This window comes from Gossypium hirsutum, chromosome D01 (assembly GCF_007990345.1).
Source record: "Gossypium hirsutum isolate 1008001.06 chromosome D01, Gossypium_hirsutum_v2.1, whole genome shotgun sequence".
NCBI lineage: Eukaryota > Viridiplantae > Streptophyta > Magnoliopsida > Malvales > Malvaceae > Gossypium > Gossypium hirsutum.
Genome location: NC_053437.1, coordinates 21,088,984 through 21,113,234, shown reverse-complemented (window position 1 = coordinate 21,113,234; position 24,251 = coordinate 21,088,984). Strand labels below are relative to the sequence as shown.

The 24,251-nt window shown below is 31.9% G+C and overlaps 2 protein-coding genes and 1 long non-coding RNA gene across 3 annotated transcripts; 2 read left to right on the top strand and 1 right to left on the bottom strand.

Moving 5' to 3' along the window:
- Positions 1 to 5,584: 5,584 nt before the first annotated feature.
- Positions 5,585 to 6,984, top strand: LOC107921059 (uncharacterized). Its single transcript, XR_001690917.2, has 2 exons — positions 5,585 to 6,444; positions 6,523 to 6,984. It is a non-coding gene; the product is annotated as an uncharacterized lncRNA (long non-coding RNA).
- A 2,600-nt stretch (positions 6,985 to 9,584) lies between these two features.
- On the bottom strand, positions 9,585 to 12,368 carry LOC107922487 (probable inactive receptor kinase At5g67200). The gene is made up of 2 exons (XM_016852553.2): positions 10,542 to 12,368; positions 9,585 to 10,379 (listed from the first exon to the last, which is right to left on the bottom strand). Exons 1-2 carry the CDS (start codon positions 11,920 to 11,922, stop codon positions 9,811 to 9,813), a joined length of 1,950 nt encoding a protein of 649 aa, XP_016708042.2. The 5' UTR covers positions 11,923 to 12,368; the 3' UTR covers positions 9,585 to 9,810.
- Positions 12,369 to 15,668: 3,300 nt separating this feature from the next.
- On the top strand, positions 15,669 to 18,122 carry LOC107921006 (pentatricopeptide repeat-containing protein At4g14190, chloroplastic). The gene is made up of 2 exons (XM_016850858.2): positions 15,669 to 16,243; positions 17,136 to 18,122. The coding sequence occupies exons 1-2, from the start codon at positions 16,019 to 16,021 to the stop codon at positions 17,205 to 17,207; spliced, it is 297 nt and encodes a 98-aa protein (XP_016706347.1). The 5' UTR covers positions 15,669 to 16,018; the 3' UTR covers positions 17,208 to 18,122.
- Positions 18,123 to 24,251: the final 6,129 nt, after the last annotated feature.

The window sequence follows — 24,251 nt, the reverse complement described above, 5'->3', positions numbered from 1 at the left end:
AAATAAATCAAACAACCCATTAACCATCTGTACGGCTCATGATTAGACAAAATTGTCCTTGTAGCATGCGCTAATTTATGATTTTGCTTTATTGGAGATCCTGTGGACTTTTCTCCCAAAAGACCTGCCTTCGAATTAATATCAAGTACATATTTCCTTTGAAAAAGAAATAACCCCAAAGAGCTACGAAGTACCTCTATCCCCAAAAAATATTTCAAAACACCAAGATCCTTCATATGGAAGCAATAATTGAGATACCCTTTAAAAGTTTTTAAAGCAACAGAATCGTTCCCAGAAATAAGCAAATCATCAACATAAACTAGCACATTAATGCGCATAGATCCCTTAGTGTATGTAAAGAGAGAATAATCAGAATATGATTGAAGAAATCTATAACTTTTCAGTGCAGTAACAAGCTTCGCAAACCAATATTGAGGAGCTTGTTTCAACCCATACAAATACTTGCGCAAACGAAAAACCATTCCATGCTTATCAGGAGCAAAACCTGGAGGAAGCTTCACGTAAAACTCTTCATCAAGATACCATGTAGGAAGGCATTATGAACATCCATATGATGTAACTCCCAATTTTTTAAAGCTACAATAACTAAGAAATCCCGAATAGTCACCATTTTTGCCACAGGTGTGAAAGTTTCATTATAGTCAATACCTTCTACTTGGTGATTACCAAAAACAACAAGACAAGCTTTAAGTCTCTCAATACTTCTATCATAGTTATATTTAATCTTGTACACCTAGTGACTACCCTGTGCTTTCTTTCCAAGAGGAAGTGTTTTCATAGACCAAGTGTCATTATCCTCTAGAGCACAAATATATTTTTGCATAGCATCATGCCATCCTGCATCATTCATATCCTCTTTAAAAGACTGTGGCTCAACCATTATAGTAATAGCTGTAAGAAAATTTCGGTGTTTCGCAGTAAATTTGTCATAATTAACGTAATGTGCTATAAGAAAAGGAGTACCTGAAAAAGGCATTGAAGCAGGTGAGGTGAGAGATGGACTTTTTCTTTATGACGGTATGAGTGACAAAATTTCGAACTTCATAGAGGGAAATTTCTCCCTATGCCCTCGTCCCAATTTAGGCGCATCATTACCCAAAGCCCTTTGAACCATTGTGTCATTAGAGGAAGAAGAAGATACCACATGTAACATCCCAAAAATCGGGTTAGAAGAAATTGAGTTTTGAGACCAAGAGTGGAAATCTCTTGATTTTGAGTTTTTATTTTGGAAAGTTTTGATAAGTAAATTGATTTGTTTAGTGGTTAAGTGTTCTGATTATGTATGTGAGGTTTTGGGTTCGAATATTATCTCTTGAATTTTTACTACTTTTGACTAAATCCCTATCTTTAGACATGTGGATTATAAGTTAAATTCAGTCAACCGCTATCAAGAATGAGCCTACTGGTTCCTGGTTAAGCTTCTGTATACCCGTTAGTCTTGTGTTCGAATCTTTGGGTGCGTAATGAGAATATTTTTATATTAATTCGTAAATCAGTTTAGTTTTTTTTAATTTATTTAGTTAATTAAGAGGTTGGTAACTCCCTCCTATTTGTTTTTTGGGACAAAAATAAAACATTCTCCCTATTCTTTTGTCTTCTTTTTCGTTTTGGTTTTTCTTTGCTTCCAAATTACCTTCGTTTTGCTATTGGGTGTGAATTAGATTTTGTACGGGGCCCAACCTTTTCTTGTGGTTCCATTCTTAGCGTCGATAAGAGTCAATTTCTTATGTTGCTAGTATGTAGTTTTCTGTCGATTTTTGAGTTTCATAGCAAGGGACAATTCTACCTTGAGAGTTTGTTAATTGATTGTTTGAATCAGGAGAGGTTCGAGAGGCGTCTAGAGTTCCTTTAGCGATGTAGGAATCGTGTGTCCGCTGTCTATTGCCAGTAAGTTTTGATTTGGAGTGTTGTGTCAAAAGTTCTTTGACATAGATTTGGTTGGATGTTATTCAAGCAATCTGTTTCGGTTTGATTGTCTGATTTGGTTACTGTAACGTTGTTTTAGGCCTAGGAATCATCTCTGCTACTTTCGCATCAAAACCGTATCAGGTAGGTACTGATAATCCAACTTCTGTTTTGAGTTTAGTCATTAGAAAACTGACTGTCGATGCCACACGATCGTGTAACTTACTGTTCATGAAAATTGGAGGCATACCGACGTGTGCCCAAGCCGTTTTTCCAAGCCAAGTAACTCACTAATTGCGGATTAGGACCACATGAGCAGGTGACATGGGTGTGTGTCAGGTTGTGTGGGATACACGGGTAACCACACGGGCTTGTGCTAGATTGTGTGAAGGCACACAAGCCAGATATCCAGGCCGTATGAAACCACATAGATGTGTGGACCAATATTTAGAATTTTTTCCCTGGGGCCATAAGCGTTGTTCAAAATGAACACATGCCTACTATAGGGTCCTTATGATCTAAATTAGGGGATATAACTCAATATATGATGATCTGATGATGAACAACTTGTGATCTGTATGTATGTCTGCTATGTTTGAACCTAAGTAAGTAAGATATGTCAGAACGCAATGTGCTATTGTCTAATGTGTGCGAGCTATCCAGGTATGATCTGTATTTTGTTAAGTTTGCTGGTATGCGTTTACGTGACTCCGTTGCTTAAGAATATGTGACATCCAAATATGTTGAATTGATTGGTACTGATTCTAATTTATAACCATGCATGTGACTTTATGGAAATTCTAATATTATTTTTTAAGTTTTGATAAATCTGCTTTATAAGGCATGGACTCCCATGCCTACTGACTATGTTACTGTACAATAGCATGACTTACATGCTTATCACCCTGCTTCTGTATATACATGCCATGACATATTGCATGGGACTTGAATGATGTGAAATGAGGAAGTTTCTGGCAGTTTGACTATCTCCTAGTGGTTTATCCATGTTTCTATTCTGGCAGCTTGGCTGCAATATAGTGGCTTGACCACATGTATCCGATCTAGCAATTTTAATTGCAAAATTCTGGTGGCACTGTCCATAGTTATTTGTTGGTGTGATTTGGCTGGACAAGTTCTAGGGGGAACTTTATTTTGGTGTGTAGCGGAGTTGGGTAGAATATTTTCTGATAAATCTGTATTCTGATTTGTTTTGAAAAATACCACATCAGCATAAACAAATATTCTCTGTGTAGTTCTATTCAATTCTACTCTACTCTGTTCCATTATACTCTGTGCTGTTCTATTCTGTCAAGTTCTGCTCTGTCCTGTTCTAGAAGGTTTGTGTTGTTCTGCTATATTAGCATGATGACAACCTCCGTGATACTCTGGTATGTTCTGTTCTGGTCTTCTACTTGCTATTAAGTTCTCTGTGTTACTCCGATTTATATACTATGTTTGTTAATTGTAATTGATGTTGGTTATACACTGGGCTTTATAGTTCACCTTCTTGGGCAACCACCACTGTTTGACCATTAGGGAATCCTAAGAACATGTTAGAACATCTCTCACATTCGTCAAACACATAAGATCACCCGTAACATGATTTGAACACCCCGTATTAATAATCCAATTATTCTTGGACTTACCATTCAACCAAGTGGAAGTTGATTGTTTATTACCAAACACCACCAAAAGAGACTGCCATTGCTCAACAGTAAAACCAGGAAGTGTCGCCCTCCTGGTGGTGGTGGAGGAGGAGAAGACTTGCTGTTAGCCATTTAAAATGATGAAAGAAAAAAAATTGTGTAAAAGACCTTGCTCAGATGCCATGACAAGAATAGGGTAATTTCTTCAAATTTATTAATAAACCCTAATGACATATATATTTATATAATAGTAGTTACGTAAGAATCAAATTGTTAAAGATAATATCCCTATAATAATATCCTAACAATATGGGCATACAAATTATGTATTTAAAATAAAAATTTATGTCTAAAAATAATATATAATAAATAAAAAATGTATGGTTTGAAATTGATTAATAATAACACGTGAATTATGTACGATATTAAAATAAAAAATTAAATGAAATTATAAGTAAAATGAAATTCAAATACATGAATACATCATATTAAAAATACTAAATAAATACCAATATTTATCCTGGTGTTGTTATCAAATCCTAAATTAGTGTCGAATTAATTTGTGACACTATCTTATTGAACAACATTATTAATATATGTATAAAGAGAGAGAGGGTGGTAATAAAATGTGCATAAAATATATTAACAATTTTCAAAATAAAGTTTTGGTTGGGTGGTAAATTTACAGCGTGTTTGGTTCGCTGTAATAGGTATACCATTACTCCCCGATTACGCGCCTATTACATTACCGACCTATTCCGGCGTTTGGTTCGCTGTTTTCTCATTCCGCGCCGAATCAGTTACTCCCCCATTACATTGACTGCGGGTAATAGGCATTACGCTCCCTCAGCGCCGATTACCCATTCCGCGTCTTTCCCTTTTTTCTCTTCCGTTTTCTGCCCTCGTCCTCAACGCTCCGATTCTCCCACGCTTCCTTGCACAGGTAATTTCTTTTCCCTCATCCTCTTCCGACGTTTCTCAATTTTTTCCTTTCCAGATTTCTACTTCTTCTTCTGGTACGGTACGCTTCTTTTCTTCTCACATTTCTTTTCTTTTCTCCATTTTCTTTTCTCCATATTTCTGCTTCTTCTTCCAAATTTTTCCCTGTTTTTCTTTTCTTTTCTTTTCTGTAGAATCGATTTTGATTTTGATTTTATTTATCTTTGTCGAATTTCGAAACACTTCTAATCGGGAATATCATATAAGTTGGATGCTTTTCATTCGTGTCTAGACACTCATCGTCTTCTCTGAGAATCCATTTCATTTGTCAGGTAAAATTCCCATATTTTGCCTATTATTTTTTCCCCTTTATTTGCATTCTTGCCTGTTGATTTCTCTGTTCTATTTTTCTTTCTTTATAATTTTTTTCTAATTCGAGTCTCTTTTTACTAGATCTATGTTTTTTCTGCTGTTATTTATAATCTCTTTGCATGCAAACTATTGTTTGGGGGGTGATTTTGGGTTCAAGTTATTGGGTTTGAAAATGTTGTTGTTTTCTTTTTTCTTGGTCAATTTTAGAAGACCATTTATATGTATGCTGTTCAAATTTTCTGTTTTGATTTGATTTTTTTTCCTGTGATAGAATCTTTGAAATATTGTTTTCTTTTTCCTCATTATATGTTACATTAAGGATAGTTGATTAGAAGCGGGATTTTTGTTGTAGAATATAAATTTGTAGGTCGAAGTTGTAATTAGTAGGTTACATTGTGAATTTGTGTAGTTGAAATGCTAAGTTGTAGGAGGTGTTGAGTATTTATTTAATCGTATTGTTCAAAATGGTTTTACTATTTGCTTTCACTTTCTTGAATTTTCTGAAAAAATTAATGTCTTATGGTTGAATTATAGTATTTAAGTTAGCATTATATTCTGAATTTTATGGAAATAATTGGAAAAAACAAAGGGTGCAATTCATTTGTTTTATATGTATTGCTATTTAGAAAATAAAAAGGGGGGTTAAAACATATACTTAGTTAATAATTTTTTTATGTTTAGAAAATGAAGATGGCAAGCTAATTGTAAGCTATTGTGATTGGGGAGGTAGTAGTAGGGGCATCAGGTATGATTTTAATCCTTCTGTTTTTTTCCACTTGTTAACTTTTATATAAACCTCTTGAGTATTATCTTCTAAACTTTCTGGCTTATATTTTTTTTGGTATATTTGCTTGACACCTCTGGAGTAAAGTACTTTTTCGAAATCTCAATGTTTGTTTCATTTCTCCTTTCAATTCCAACATTGCAATGTGTTTTTCTCGTCTTTGTTTGCCTAATAAAGCAGGTACTTTTTTGTTAAATGTTTTCTTGATCTGTTGGCCAAGAGTTTGTGCTAAGATTTGCATTTCAACTTTAGGTATTATTCTTGTTTATGCTGTGGAGACTCGTATCTATATATAAACTAAACTATTGAACCACTTCTGAGTAATTTGCAAATAATGAATGAACCAGCTTCTCAAGCTAGTATTAAGCTGTGTCACTTTCATCTGCGCATAATGTGATGGTTTGATAGTTGAAATTATGGATGATCTGAATCTAGCTATAGGTGATTAAATATATGATCACCAAAGTAGTGGCATCCATCTAAAGTAGTTTTCTACCTTCCTGGGCTAAGTTCAGTTAAGTCTATATCATCATCCTCCCCTTGGCATATTGCATTCATTTTAGCTATAGAGTTATTTGCACAATTGGTGATTATCGTTTGACATTTCTCAATCTTCTATACTGGCCTAGTAGTCATTCTTCTCTCCTAACCTTTCTCATATGTGATCAACTGTACTGTTTTATTGCAAGCGCAGTCTCCTAACTACAATGCTACCCTGAAACAAATTTTCCCCAATATTCAGCAAATCGATTCTGAGGTATTGGCTTAGAAATTTTGGTAGGTTCTGGACTTTTGTAGTTGAATGTTCATAAATTTGTAATCTCGCGTGTAGTATGCTAACGGTAACATCTCCAGTCCCTTGTTGTCTGGAGCTTGTGAGTTTGCAAATGTTGCTAGGGGAAAACAGGGTTCTGGAAGTGATCCCTAATACATGACAACCAGCAGGAAGCATGTGAGTGCTTGGTGGGATGATATTAGTAGCAAACCGTCCTAGCAGAAGGTTCTCCAGCTCTATGCTCCTCATTTCTAAGAATTGAAAATGATGCAATCTGGGGATGGGGTCTTTTTAATGATGTCTGCTTTGTTGTTTAGCAGTTTGGTTTGGTTTGGGGTCTGGTCTTTGACTGTTTTAAGAGGCCAACTAGTTATCCTGTGTTAGTTATACTTACAATAAAATGTTGGTAGGGGTAGGGGGTTACAATTATCGTTTTGTTTGCCTATGTTTGATATTATGAATAAAGATGAAGAAATCATGGAGATATCAAAGAGAACCAAGTGCACAATTGAATGTGCTTCAAAGGCAAATTTTTTCTTTTATTTTCTATGGTTTTATTACTTATTGATTTTCTTTTTGTTGGTTTAAATCTTCGAAATAATTGTCCAAAAGGTTTTGGTAGTGTTGGCATTGGCATCAATAAAAGTTTGAGCTTACTATGAGTATAATTTGAACCCAAATGTGGTAGTGTTGGCATTGGCATTATTTTAAATTGTATAAATTCATATAAGAAAATTTATTATCAAGAATTTTATGAAATTTTATATTATTATTAAATTATATGTAATAATTATTATTTTAAATTATACAAATTCATAAAATATAATTTATTAGTTATAATTATTTTAAATTTTATTAAATCATATATTTAAATTAAAATATATTTAATATTAATTATTTAAAATTTTATTTTATAGTATCATATATTATGATTTGAGTAAATTCATATAAGAATATTAATTATTAAGAATTTTATTAAATTATATATTTTAATTATATTATATTTAATAATAATTATGTTATTTTATATTTTACAGTATCATATATTATGGTTTGAGTAAATTCATATAAGAATATTAATTATTAAGAATTTTATTAAATTATATATTTTAATTAAAATATATTTAATAATAATTATGTTTAAATATGATTAAATTATTTATTATTGATATTAATAATCTTATTAAAATTTAAATAAAATAATTTACCAAAACAAATTTCTGCTAATTATTAAGAATTTTATTAAATTATATATTTTAATTAAAATATATTAAATAATAATTATGTTTAAATATGATTAAATTATTTATTTTTGATAATAAATAATCTTATTAAAATTTAAATAACAATAACAATAATCATTTACCAAAACAAATTTATGCTAAGGGTATTCTGGTCATTTTAGTTTTTTTCATTATGCTATTACACCTCTATTACATTCAACCAAACACAGTTTTACTATTACGCCTCTATTCCATTACATTCAACCAAACAGTTGATTTGCTATTACACCTCTATTCCATTACACCTCTAATCCAATACACATCTAATCCAATACACCTCTAATCCAATACAGCGAACCAAACGTGCTCAATGTTTTATCAATGCAATTGACATGAGTTCAAATTTCTCTATATTTTTATTTTTATTTTTTAAAAAGATTAACTGCCCTCGAATAATATATCTTATTTTAAATATGAAAGGATAATTTTGTAATTTCTCTAATCGAGTTGATATCCGCTTGACTCGTGATACCATATAAATATAAAAAATGAATATAACAAATGTATTTTTTAAAGTTTCATATAAAAATAATAAATTGTTTTAATTCAAATGGTAAATGAAAAAAAATTATATTAACGGTATCTTTAGTGCAAATCTGGACAAATATTTTTCATTTATAAATATAAAAAATAAAAACACCAACATAATTATATAACTTGCTTAACAAATAAAATAGGTTTAAGGGTGTAAAAAGCCCTTAAACTTAAATAAAAAATAAAAAATAAAAATTAAGCCACTGTGTTTTTTTCTTTTGTACCCAATTGGGTATTTGAAACTTTCAAAATGCATTAAAAAGGTCCGCAAACTTAAAAAAAAAAGAAGTAATTAAGCCCTTACTCTTTTTTTTGCACTCAATTGAATACTTGAACTTTTAAAATACATCAAAAAGACCCTCAAACTTTTTCAAGAAAAAGCAATTAAGCCCCTGATTTTTTTTGCACTCAATTGGGTACTTGAACTGTCAAATGTATAAAAAATGTCCTTTGACCGTTAACTTTAACAGTTCACCGTTAAAGTTAATTGCCCCTCATTTTTCAGTTAAAGTCACATTGTGTCACAACCACGACGCGACATGTGGCAAACAAAATTATAAAAAATAAAAATTAATAAAAGTTATACAAATTATTAAATTTTAATAAAAATATAAAAATTTATTAAAATTTATTATAAAAATCATAACAAAAATTACAAAATGCATCAAAAATGCCTTTTAACCATTAACTTTAACAGTTGACGGTTAAAGTTAATGACCCCCGATTTTTTTAATTAAAGTCATCATGTGTTGTAACACAGCATGGCATGTTGCGAAAAATTATAAAAAATAAAAATCAATAAAAGTTATAGAAAAATTATAAAATGTTTCTTTTATTACAATAATTTTTATAATTTTTTTTAAGAATTTTACATTTTTTTACATTTTTTATAATTTTCTTACGACTTTTTAAAATCTTATAATTTTTTTACAATTTTTATGATTTTTTTAATTTTTAAATATTTTTATATTTTTATTAAAATTTAATCATTTTATAAATTTTATTGAATTTTATTTTTATTACTTTTTTCCTACATTTCATGTTGTGATTATGACATGTGATGGTTTTAACTGAAAAAAATTGTTTAAGTATTTAATTGAGTGCAAAAAAAAACAGGGGTTTAATTATTTTTCTTAAAAAAGTTTAAAGATTTTTTGAATACATTTTAAAAATTTAAATATCCAATTGAATAAAAAAAAAGACAGACTTAATTACTCTTTTTAAAAAAATTAAAGATTTTTTACACTGTTAAAGCAATAAAATGAATCTTTAATAATTCTCTAAAAGAATCGAAACCTGCTGATGGGTTTAATAAACAGTATAAATAAGGGCGAATTCTAAATATATATGGACGCAGACAAAGTATTTGTAGGGCCTAGTACATGAAACAACATAAATAATAATGTCGGGAAATAAAGGCAAAAGGTAGCAAACAGCAGCCATTGCATTGTTACATCTTAAGTATAAATTTATTTTTATTTTATTTTTTCCTATACATAAGATATTACTGAAACTAACGTTCTACAATCAAATGGTACCATCATGAAATAATTAAGACATCCCAGAAAGTGGGTCCAATCCACCATCCTCCTTTAATACAGCTTCTTTAATCTCCTGTAACATCTTCAGAACTTGCCACATTGTGGGCCTTTGTTCACTACAACTCGAACAACAAGCAATGGCCACTTCAAGAAGCATCCCTAGTCTCTCACCCTCCCCTCCATCGCCTTCCCTACAAGATCTAAGCCAATGCATCATCTCATTTGGTGCCACTACGGGGTGCTTTGAAGGAGGTTTCCCTGTCAGAAGCTCTAACAACAAAACCCCAAATGCATACACGTCGGATTTCGATGTCGCCTGGTGAGTTGAATGCCGTGTTTCGGGTGGCTTACACGCCATTGAGTCGGGGTCTTCATCGTGTGTGGGTGTGATTAGGGCTGCCAGAGAGTAGTCCGTTAAACAGGCCTCGAAATCAGGGCCGAGTAGAACGTTAGAGGACTTGAGATTGCCATGGACCAGTCTCCATGCTTGGTGGATGTAGGCGAGACCTTGTGCAACGTCCTCTGCTATTTTCAAGCACGAGGTCCAGTGGAGTGGCTTAGCCCTTGTTGATTTCGATCCTGCACATGCAAATGCATTAAAGAAAGTGCTTTATAATTAAACTATATTAACGCTAATTAATATATCATATGCTTTGCTGCAAACCCAAGGAATTAATGTGCAACCCGAGTTAACACCGAGTTAAATCGCAGCTTAACTCAGTTTGTAACAGGAGGGATTACCGTGAATGAGGGAGAAAAGACTGCCATTGGGTTGATAATCATAGATAAGAAGTCTTTCTTCTCTGGCCTGGAAATAAGCCCTCAAAGGCACCAAATTGGGATGCCTTAACCCACCAACTGATTCCATGTGTTGTTCAAATGCTTCTTCGTTGGTTGTGCCTGCTAATTTCACATAATCAAGCCGCTTGACCGTCACGATCAGACGATTGTCAAGCACTGCTTTATACGTTGACCCCATGGTTCCCCTCCCAAGCAACTCCGCCGACGCTCTCATCAGCTGGTCCAGTGTATACAACTGCGCCTCACCCGCACAGAATGCCAAGCTCCCGCTCTTCCCAACTTGCATTCCTTGCACTCTCTTCACTTTCTCTTCCAACTCATTCTCTTGCTCCATTTGAATCGCCGCCGCAGCCGCCGCATCATCACACTCAATCACCGCCGTTGATTGCTTTTCATCTTTCTGCTTCCGTACTGCCATCACAAAACAGAGTAGTGAACCGACGAGAACAAAGAACCCAGTAGAAAACCCTATTATCACCGCAGTTCTCCTGTGCTTCTTTGAACTGGGTTCAGCCAACTCCATCCCATGAACTTGTGCACTTTGAACAAGAGTCACAGTAGGCGGCGGCGCAAATAAGGGGGGCCTTGGATGACATTCTTTGTGAATAATCTCCCCACAAAGACCAGGGTTCCATGAAAAAGAAGAGAAACCAAATCGTAACAAGGTTGGGGTCACTGGGATGGCACCAGTAAGATTGTTGCCTGAAATGTTAAAGGTTTCAAGGGAAGACTGGTTGAATGGAGGAATGGTTCCATTAAAGCGGTTCCAATCCAGTCGTAGATAGTATAATCGATCTAGAGAAGCTAATGAGGTTGGTATAGAGCCAGTGAGATTGTTATAAGATAAATCAAGGGTTCTAATTCTGTGAAAGGAAAGGATTGAAGAAGGAAAAGAACCTGTGAAGAAGTTATGATCAAGGAAGAGGGCTTTAAGGTTGATGAGAGAAGAGAGATCAGGGATTGGGCCAGAGAGGGAGTTGTTTTGAAGACTCAAGACTCGGAGCTGGTCAAGGTGAGACAATGTATCGGGGGCAAAAAAGCCACCAAGATGGAGATCTTCTATAATGAGACGCACCACTGTTTGCTGGTAACAAGTGACTCCTTTCCATTCACAAAAGTGAAGGGTTGCGTTTTGAGAGAACCCAAGGTGGTTTGTCAAATCAGCTTTAGACTGAAAACCCAGAAGAGCTTTAGCTTCAGGGGAAGCCAAATGCAGTTTTGAAGCTTCCGGATAAACAAGTAAACTACATGATAAGAGAAAGAAAATGGAGAAGGTTTGTAGAAGTGGGGGTTGTTGTTGTCTTCTGTTCAGCATTGACATTATTGCTTGGAGAAGTAATTCTAAGCTCTTTCTTTTTGAATTGAAGAAAAGCAATAAGCTTGTGGAAGAAAGCAGGGGCAGTTGGTGACAAAAGCATGTAATAGCTGCGGGGGAGCAGGGTGTCGGACTGAAAGCTGAGAATCACGTGAAGGCGAGGGAAATAACAGTGGATAAGGTAAGCTAGGGCGACAATAATTTGTGGGTCGTAGTAATCTATTTCTGTACGATTTATAGTAAACTAGTCTCTTTTATTTTATTAGCGTGTTCCCGAAGGCCTTTTAACATAGTAAGAAAATAAAATCTTGGATTCAGGCAATGATAGTGGAATTTTGTGTAAAAACTTTTTTAAAATTAATGATGGTGGTTAAAGGGTGAAAATAAGAGTTTATAGTCGTTTGAAAATCATGTGTATGAGTGACCTGAAGCTTGATAGATTGTTTAAAAGATTTTTAAATAGATACCAGGGCAGTTTTATGGAAGTAAGAAAGATGCCTGATACTTTGATTCAAAATCCGCTCTGCTTTTAGAATTTAGAAGCATCTTTGGACCAAACCAGTCATATTTAGTAAATTTGAATGTTGAGAGCTAAATTTAATTATAAATCCTGGTTTAACCTTTTAAAGTAGCCATGGGTCACATTTACAACTCCCGTTGTTTTTTAGGTTTTAGATTAAATATTGATTTCGTAATCTGATTGCAATAGCAAATAATAGAAGGATCTAAGGCCTAAGTAGCATTGTATATTTTTTAGATAATTAAAACAAAAATAAATAAATCACCAAAATACTATGTTTTTCAATTATTTACCAAAATATAACGAAAGAAATCATCGTTTTTGGTGTTGTTTTGTTTTGCACTAAATAGTGTTCGGTTTAGAGGTCAATCCTAATTGTCATCCCAATGGTTCCCTCTTCATTGGCCAAAACCCTTCCTCAACCCCTTCCCCAACCACTATATAAAAACCTCCCTTTCATCCCATTTCATGCATTAAAAAGGAACCTTCATTTTCCCTAAACCGGATAATATTTGATGTAGATAAGTAGATAAATGCTATCAAGTTTATTTAAATATTATTAAATTTATTATTTTCCCATCCCATCGATGTATATCGACCCAGTAAATAAAAAGCTTCTTTTAGGGATTCTAAAATTTTGAAAAAAAAATTGCATTCCTTTCTCTTGTTTTTTCATGCCATGCAAAAAATTTATTTAGATTATTATATTTAAAATTTATATTTTAAAAAAATATTTGAGTGAAATTATGTATTTTTAAAATATTTATTTAGATTATTATATTTAAAATTTATTTAAATAACATAAAATATTATACTTTATAAGATTAGAATTAGGAAAAAAAATAAATGTTGAAATCTATGATTTATTTTTATCAAATAATATAATAATGTTATGTATTATTATATTATTTACTTAATTTTTGTTAATATATCAAATAATTTTATAATATAAATTTAATACTTATAAAATTATTTTTTTATTTTTTAAATTATTAAACAATACATAAATATTATTTAGGAATAAATTTCAAAACTATATATAAACTTTGATCCAATGTACAATTTGATATATGAACTTTGATTTGGTGTAATCATACACATGAAACTTGATTGTGATTCAAATGTATATATGAAACTTTGATTTTGATTTTGGTTCAACCATACACATTTCAAGAAATAAATAAATCTATGTTAAGGATCGACTTGTATAAACAATGAATAAGTAAAAGAACGAAGAAATTGAAAAGATCAAATTCACAAATTTTACGTGAAAGAACCCCTTCGATGAGGATAAAAAACCACAGGAAAATATAATTTCATTAAATCGACAAAAACGAAGAGCACAAATATGGAGATAAAAACTAAACCCCGAAACTCAAAAATAAGAACCCTAAAAATATAAACACACAATTCTCTGAAAGCTTGTAAAAGCTAATACTTAAATGTTTTATGGGTTAATCTTTCTAAGGTAGAAAGGAGCTTATTTATGGGCAAAATTTATAAGTAAAATAATCTTAAAATAATCTACACTAATCAAAGTTCGACTAGGACAAATAATCGGAATTTGACTGGAAGAAAAAAACTGAGAAAATTGCATGACACATCGCTACATCATGACGTCTCCTATTGTGTCGTCACAACGCCGTTTATTCTTTCCCCTGTCTCATCGTTGCATCATTGTGACGTTGCATGGCTCCTTGTCGTGACGTTGCTCTCTGTTTATGTCTTAATTTGATTGAAATGCAAGGCATACTCCACAATTCTCCACCTTGACTCGTATTTCCATAATGCTTTCTTTATCGATCCCGCCACGGGCCTATCTTGAACTTTGCAAGATATTAACTAAGTCCAAGCCATGCTTGAACTTTGAAATCGAAAGACTTCTAGTCTTTGACTTGTGGACTATCAAATCAAAATTGACTCAGGCCTGCTTTGCACGAATGTAGTGCTCTGTCTTTTCAAATCTTGTACCCAAAGCGAACTTATTCAAAATAGTCATACCTTTTTCTCTTCTATGACCAAATTGCCTTTACTTCAAACCAGTCGACTCTGACTCATTAACAGACAAGGGATTTGTTGTTTTACTAGTCACCGTTGAACCTTGCAAAACATAAAGATTGTCTGTCTTTTGACCATTCATCAGAATGAAAGCTCCATGAGAAACTTTAATGTCGTTTGACTTGATGTTAATTCTACAACCCTTCGAGTCTAGCATACTCAAGGAGATGAGATTCTTCCTTAAATCAGGTACATGTTTGACATCTAATAGTGTCCTATTTGTCTTGTTATGCATCCTGATCTGAGCGGTACCTACACCGATTGTCTTACTGGATGACCCGTTCCTTGAAAGCTTGTAAAAGTTAATACTTAAATATGTTATGGGTTAATCTTTCTAGGGTAGAAAATGACCTATTTATAGGCTAAATTCGTAGGTTAAATTATCTTAAAATAATCTACACTAATCAGAGTTAGATTAAGACAAATAATCGAAATTTGAGTTGAAGAAGAAAATTGAGAAAATTACATGACAAGTCGCCACGTCTCCACGTCCTTTATTGTGTTGTCGTGACATCATTTCTACTTCTCCTTGTTTTTTCATTGCGTTCTCGTGACATCGCATGGCTCCTTGTCACGATGCCGCTGTCTGTTTGTGTCTTAATTTGACCAAAATGCGAGACATATTCCACAATCAATTTATTTTTATATATTAGATAAAAATAATTATTCATTTAAGCGGTATGTAAATGTAAAATGGTTTTATATTGATAATTATGTTTGTATTGTGAAATATGAATAATAAATTTTATTATAAACTTAGACAAAATCAAAATTTATGTATAGGATTATGGATTTATCAAAATTAATGAAAAGTTTTGAGATTTTTTCTTTCTATTTATAAATTTTTTTGGTAAAATTTATAATGTTTTTTTAAAAAATTTATAGTCTCGGTTGAATGTAGCGTGTGGCTTGCGTCATTTAGTGGGTATACAAGGGTACACTATCACGTTCTTAATGTAGCCTTGACCTTAATGTGATTGCCTCTTAATGAAGACATGTATAGGTACATTATCCAAATTAGTAAATGAAACCCCATCAAAATGTGTAGACCCAATGCTAGATTAGTTTTCACTTTTATTGAAAGCCTTGTAGCCCAATCAAATCTACCAGTTTGACTGACCCCACTTACCGTACAGAACAAAAGGGCCCAATCTCATCTTTCTTCTCTTAGGTTTCCTCACTTTTTTTTCTTTGTTTTATTTTTCAATCGCTTAGGTTTCATGTTTATAGTAAATGAAATAAGAAATATTGGCAGTGGTTGAAGATGCGAGTGACTAAAAAAACTTTTAAGGTCTGTTTGATCGGTGGAATTAATTTTTTGAAAAATTATTTCCAACTTTTCCGACGTTTGATTGGCGAAAAATATTTTCTATTTACAGATTTTATTTCTGTAAGACATTTTCCATTCATTTTCTTGGGTCAGCCTCTCATTTCCTTCTCATTTCATTTCCTCCATCGATTCTCATCCAAACCCACTTCCCAAAATCAACCGGGCATTGTTCCTCTCTTCGCTCATCACCATCAATGCCGCGGCGATCGCCGGATGGTTGCTCTTCCAAAAGCCATACCATGCTTCTTGTTGAGACTTACCATCAACACCGGAGGCTCATGGCTTTAATTGAAAAGCCAGAGAATGAGGGCTCTTGCCCTATGCAAATACTTGGAGATGATGGAGATTGGACCAAAAATGATTTCTGGGCTACAGTTAAATTTCTCAAGCATGCCTTCAGATCCAATGAAATCCTCCAGGTTCCTTTCTTTTTGCTCTTTCTCTGTGTTTTAATAATTTTGTGATCTTAAAGTTCAGATTTTTACTAAATTTGGAAGTTGGGTTTTAAGGATGTAATGATGTATTATGATGCTTAATGAAAATGGGACCTTGTTTGGTCTCTGAGAAAGGATGGAAAAAGGAAAAGTTTGGTTAGAAAATGGATGGGAAAATACAGTGAATTTAGTCTTTACAGTTCAAATTTTTACTACATACGAAAGTTGGGTTATAAGTATATAATGATTTATTATTATGCTTTATCTGAACTGAATGAAAAGGAAAGTTTGTTTGGTCTCTGAGAAAGGAATGGAAAATGAGAAATTTGGGTTAAAAAATGGATGGGAAAAATATAGGAAATATAGATAGTCCTTAAAATTTAGATTTTTATTGAGTTTTGAAGTTGGGTTCTATGGTTGTAATGATTATTTTGATGCTTTATTTGAACCGAATGGAAATGGCACTCTGTTTGGTCACTGAGAAAGGGATAGAAAATGGATGGGAAAATACAGAATATTGCAAAACATGGGATGTTTTCTAGTTTTTCTATTCGATTATTCTTTGATTTTTTAATGGTTATGCATTTGTGAACAGGTTTTTCGTATGTGGAAGAACATAGATAAATCAAGAATCAATGAATTGAACTATGAAAAGATCATAAGATTGTGATGTGTAGCTGTTACGAGCATTTTTTGTTTATACATTTTGAGTTGGCTCAAGATTTCTTATACTTCTTTCTTATGCTTATTGATTTGTAATTTCAATGATTGTTTTCTGACCTTGTTTGATTGATTCTGGTGTGAATCCCAACCAGCTTCAGTCTCAGGTTGCTTCTTGTACTATCGCATATTGATAGGGAATTATTGTCTATAACAGGTTGCTTCTTCAGCTTCAGCCTTAGTCTCAAGTTGCTTCTTCAATTTAATGGTTGAGAATAAGGATGCATAGGCTTTAACAGGTTGGTTTGTGCTGCCATTGTGTGCCCAAAGAAAAAGGATAACCCAGATACCTGCTTAAAGTTTTGCATTGTTTTGGAGAGTGATTATTGATTCAAGAGAGAGAACCATTACATGATAAGGTTTTTCTCGAAAGGGTTTGATGATAAAAGACTCCAGGCCATAATGGCCATTGATTTTTTAGGTTAAACCCGTCTGTAATAGACACTGAAGCATTTTAGAGGTGAAAATATTTTTATATAGTATGGCAGGAAAATCGCCTATCCCTTTCAGCTCATCCTTGACATGTAATTGTACTCTTTAGTATAGGTCGAAAAAATGTTTGAAGTGGTTCAAGCAGATAAGGACGAGAAGACCTGCACTGAATGTGTTGATCTAAAATACAACTCACCAAAAGATTCAGGGTAATGACTGACACCTATTCTGTACTTTGAAGCTGAAATGTAATGGTAGCAAACTATATGCTTGTGCGTGCCATCTCACTGGTGCATCGCGGTGTAGAAAAATTGGCTGCATCATTTTGAGGAGATTTTTGTTGTTTTATCATTTGCTTTTGGACTATTTTTGATATTCTTACTCATCTAACCATAAATAACTAGTGTTTTTGAGAACTTGAAACATCAAACTGGTATTATTGACTTGGAATCATCCTCTTGCGAGTGTTTTGAGGCTTCAACGATGACATTCTCCAACGAAGATCAAGTTTTGCTCGTGGTCAAGGAAACTCCAGTTGCCAATGCTGATATCTATGTAGCTAGTCCAGGTTCCGTAACCAAGGATGCTAACTCTGGTTCAACTATAATTCAGGCCTCAACCAACACTCCGGATCAATTTCTGTTTCATCCAATGTCTTCAACTCTGGTGTACTACTAATTATGCATTTGGATAATATTATTAATTTCTAGTATTTAATTGTAGTTTGGAAGCTAATTTATAATTATTCAATCCTTGTTTTTTATTTTTATAACACAATTACAAATAATTTATTTGACTTTGGTTGTTTTTAATTTATGACGGTTAATATTGTAGCTTAATAATTGAATATTATTATATATTTAATTGATTTATTTAATTATAAATAAATCATTGCAATATATGTAAAAACATATTAAAATATAAAAAATTATTAATATATATTAATATATGTAAAAATAATTTTTTCGGAAAATATTTTCAGGAAATCTGCCAAACAGCAAAAAATATTTTACACAGATTCAATCAAACACCAGAAAATATTTTCCAGTAAATCATTTTATAGAAAAGTAAAACATTTTTCAGAAATTATTTTACGGAAAACATTTTACCGGCAATCAAACGGTTTAATTACTTATAACTTTGAATTTTTAATTATAAAAAATTTATATGTAGTAATTTTTAACTATATATTTGGATAAATTATACTCTCTCTATTTTGGTTTAAAATTACATTTCAGTATTTTAACTTTTAACAGTTATGTAATAATCACTAACATTATCAAATTGTTACATTTGTATCATTCGAATATTAACTTCTATTAAAAAAGTGAAATTGCACCTTAATTCAAAGGATTAATAGCTAATTTGATCCTTGAGTTATGGTTAAAAAATCATTTTGATATTTTTAAAATTTTCTTAATGACCTATTTGGAAACAATGATTTGGGTAAAAAAAATTGGATTTGGATTTGGATTTGAAAAACCAACGTCTTTATTTGGAAAATAAATAAAAAGTTCGATTCGAAATTGGGCAAACCCAAGTCCAATTTCATAAGACTTAAATTTTGGATTCCAAAATTCATTTTAAAATTTGAAAATTTCAAAATCCAAGATTGATTAAAAAACATGATTGATTAAAAAACATGAGAACTTTTTTTGTTCTCTCTTCTTTCACACTTCCTTCAAAACCCAAACAATAAATAATTAATTTTACTTATATCATCAAAAAAGCTTAAGGTTTTTAGAATTGGACTGATAGGCGAACCAATTAGACCACCGATTCTTAGTTCGATTGATCCAACCGGTTTGATTGAATAAATTTTTCAAAACAAAAAAAATTGAAAATAGATAAAATCGATTCTACCAGTTCGACCGTCGATTCAATTGGCTTGATTGGTTGAACCATTTAACAAGTCAACCAATTCGACCCTTTATTCCGGACTAGTACCCTGGTCGATTCACGATCGAATTGGTTTGAAAACAATGACAACGCTTTATGCATTTAATATAATGCAATATAAATATTCAAAAATTTCATTTATATTATAATTTCCACAATTTTAAATTTAAACCCTTGATTTTTAATTTATACCTAAGCAAGTCTGCTTATGACCAGTGCAATTGGTCTAACTAACTGGTCTGATCTGGGTTTCAGAACCGAACTGCTGGCCGATTGATTAGGCCATTGGTTGGTTGGTCCAATCAATTCAAATAGTTTGATTGGTATAATTGGTTTGATCGTTCTGTCCAGATCTATTAAATAAATTATTAAAAATCATAAAAAATGGTTCAACCACCCAATCAACCGATCTAATGCCTTTCTCCAAATAAGTTCCCTGTACAACTGACCTGTCTAGTCTGGTTCAAACAACAATGTTCAAAATTCTCCTAAATAATTAAATTAAAAATATTATTTTTAAGACTTAGAATTAGTTGAAATCCAAATCTAAATTTTAATTATACAGACAATGAATTTGAATTAATTCAAAATCTTAAATTTCAAATATTAATTCCCAAACAAAGGATTTGGAAATAATGAAATCATAAATAATAAATTTCAAAGCTAAAATTTTGAAATCCAAATTCTAATTCTCAAATGCCACCTAACAATAATGGTAAAGAAAAATAATCATAGACTAAAAATTATTAGAAAATCTATAAAAATAATTTTAAAAAATAATAATTTTAAAAATATATAAAAATGTATAAATTTAAATAATTCTTAAAATTAAAACTAATTTTTTTAAACTAACATTTCTTGCGAATTTTAATTATATGAAAAATCTTAAAATTTTCAAACTAAATTTCATTTGTTTTCCATCGTTGATCAACATCTTCATTCACATCAACAACTTCATGTTGTTTTACCCAAAAATTACTTTATAAAATTTATTTTATTTTATTTTTTTCTCAAATCCCTAAAAGCCTTAGCAAAATACATCTTAATACAAGACTCAGATTCCACTATTAAACTGATTGTTGTTGCTCGAGGTTTCAAGAAACAAAATCTAGGCTTACAACATTGCTTTCATTTTTGGGAATCGTAAAAACTTCTACCATCAATGGCCTATTTGCAAGATTTTCTTGATCATTATGGGAAAAAAGAAAAAGAAAAAATTAAGAAAGAAGAAGAGAGAGAAATGCAAAATGTTCTATTATATTGTCTAGGGTTTTTTTTGGTAAGTTTTAATTTTTTGAAATTTGAGATTTTTTCCTTTTAATTTATAATACAAAATACCCTACTTCCTTTCTAAACGCATCATTTTTTTTGTAACTCTAGTTACTAGATTAATTGGGTTTTTGTGTAACTTTCAGTTTTGAAATTTTTTATTTTTAAAATTTATAATACAAACTGCTCTTCTTTTTCTCCAAACCCACAATTTTCTTCTCTCAAATTTCAAGTCAAAATTTTGCTTTCAACTATAAATAAAAAATATATATTTTATTTTTAATGATTGGGGAAGAGTGGAGCCTATGCCAATTTGCAAGAAAAAAGAGAAAAAAAAAAGACAAAGAAAAATGATAATAAAGAGAGCAACAAAGCAAATGAAAAAACGAGTGGGATCAAAGTGAATGAGTATTTATTTATGTTTTTTTGTGAAAGCCCAAAGATTGATTTTTTATGAGATTGTATATGAAAAAATTAATTACAAAATTCTTGGATTTTGCTTGTTGCAATTGATTTTTTACATGAAAATTTTATTTATTTTTAATATTTATTTTTGTCTTTTTAAAATTATTTTTAAGAAAATTTTAAAAATATCAAATTATTGTTTTCTATAGCCCAGGGACCAAATTAATTATTAACCCTTTGAATTAAGGTGCAACATTATTTTTTTTAACAGAAGTTAACAGCTAAGTGACAAAAATGTAACAATTTGATAAAGTTAATGACTATTATGTAACTTTTGAAAGTTAGGTGGATGAAATATATTTTTAAACAAAATTTAAGGACAATTAATGTAGTCTACCCTTCAAATATATAATGATATATAATAAAATAATTATATATCCAACATAGCTATTACAGAAAATACATATATTTAATATTTGAAAGTGATTTGTGTACTCAATATAGTTGTATACCAAGTATAAATGAGGATGATTTTATAATTTTACATCAAAATTAGCTTCCTTAATGTAAAAATCACTTAAATCCAACTTTTTTTTATTATTTGATTTGAAAAAGTAAGTTTGAAGATAAAAATGAATTGCTTTTGTTTCATGGAAAACAATTTTCGAAAAATAATTTTTGAAAAATGGATTGACTTGTTGGAAAAGATTATATTTTCTCATGTTTGGATTGTAAAATCTTTAAGATCTAAATATTAAGCAAATCGAATATCTAATATTGCATAAACATTAATTTTGTAATAACTTCAACCCAACTCGAATCACCGGGTCCGGATCTTGAGTATTACCAACAAAATACACTTAGACAAAATTTCAAAACAGTCGTTCACTTGACTTGAAATATTTTTCTTATTATTTTATCTAAGGTCTCATTATTAAAGGAATAAAAAAAAGTATTTGAAAAAAAAAATAATACATCAGACTTTTCATGACATATTACAACACAAAATTTTACTAAAGATAGACTCTTTAAGGTGTAATCCTACTATATACCACTTTTTCAAATAGTTCATTGTATGCATAATAATCCAGATTGCCTCTTTCTTGGCGTATTCCTGGCTTGTCCCTCCTAGCGCACTCATCAACACTTGAAGCAAGAATAAACGCACGTAAGTTCGAGAGAACATAGTGAGCTTTAATATAGAAAACCTTGGCGGTTACTTTTATATTTTCGGATGTATGTCGTACGCCAATTTCCATACTTAACCTGTCATTTATGTTTTAGGGCAAACACTTCCATAACATTAGTCTTGCACGTATACTCCAACTACCATGCTTAATATATCAACTTTCCTTTTCACTACTTGGCTGCTTTTAGATATCACTAGATAATATATTATTATATTCTTTCTCATTGAACAACAAAGATACTTATTAAAAGAATATTTCTATCAAGCCTTCTTCATATGGATTTACTCTTCATACAGACATTTTCCAAAATGGACATTCACAGAAACTACTCACTGGCGAATACTTACTATTTGAACTCACAATTTCCTGAATATAAACTTTAGCAAACTTTTGGAGTGACCAATCAGTCCTGACTGCAATAAAATGAGCCGATTTCGAAAGTTGATCAAAAATCACCCACTTAGCATTTTTCTTACTTAACGATAAAGGTAACCCCGTTACAGAATCTATCGTGATACAGTCCCATTTCCACTCAGGAATAGAAATAGGCTGAAGTAATCTTGTGGGAACCTGATGTTCTGCCTTAACTCACTGACAAGTTAAGCATTTAGCTACATACAAGTTAAGCATTTAGCTACATATTCGACCATATTTCTTTTCATTCCTGGCCACCAATAGGATTCTCATAGATCATGATACATTTTCATTCCTCTAGGATGCAAAGCAAAAGGACTATCATGAGCTTCGCGAAGTATTAACACTTTTAGTTATGAAACATTCAGAACACAGATTCGGTTATGAAACCTCAGCAATAACAATCATCATTGCTAAAATTTTCTAATATGTCATTCTGAACCATTTCTCTTTTCTTCACCAACTTGATATCATCTAACTGCACTGCCTTGATCCGATTAAACATCACCAGTTTGATCTTTAATTTAGCTAACAAGCTTCCATCGTCATTGATACTAAGCTGAGCAAACATTGCTCGCAATTGAACTGTTGTTTTTCTACTCAACGCATCAACTACAACGTTAGCTTTATCAGGATGGTAATCAATAACGCAATCAAAATCTTTCAGAATCTCGACCCAATGATGTTGTCTCAAATTCAAATCCTTTTGAGATAAGAGGTATTTGAGACTCTTATGATCAGTATAGATGTGACACTTTTCACTGTACAAGTAGTGTCTCCAGATCTTTAAAGCAAAAACCACAGCCATTTTTAGCTGACGAGACGCATAAGCAATCAATTTCCCGTCTTGCATTAAAACACAACTGATACTGCTCAAAGAAGCATCACTAAAGAATACAAAATCCTTTCTCGATTCTAGTAAAGTCAAAATCGGCGCTTCAGTTAACATTTGTTTCAATTTCTCAAAACTTTCTTGGCATTGATCGTCTTAGACGAATTGAACATTCTTATGCAACAGCTTGGTCATCGGCAAAGCTATTTTCGAAAATCCATTTGCAAATCTTTGGTAATAACCAGCTAGGCTAAGAAAACTGCAAACCTCTGACACATTTCTAAGTGCTTTCCATTGAACAACGGCCTCGATCTTTTTTGGATCAACTCTAATCCCTTCTGTCAATATAAAATGCCCCAAGAACACAACCTATGGTAACCAGAATTCACACTTACTAAACTTTCCATATAATCGTTTCTCTCGTAACACTTGCAAAACAATTATGAGGTGTTGCTCATGCTCAAATTCAGATTTTGAATAGATCAAGATGTCATCAATAAAAACTACCATAAATTGATCCAAATACGGTTGGAAAATACGGTTCATGAGATCCATGAATGCCGCCGGAGCATTCATCATCCCAAAAGACATCACTAAGAATTCATAATGGCCATAACACGTACGAAATGTCGTCTTCGGTACATCACTATCTTTCACTTTCAATTGACAGTAACCCGATCTCAAATTGATCTTTGAAAAGATAGAAGCTCCTTTTAGTTGATCAAATCAGTTTTCAATACGAGGTAGAGGGTATCGATTCTTAATCTTCAATTTATTCAATTGCTGATAGTCAATACAGAGTCGCATCGAGACATCTTTCTTTTTGACAAAA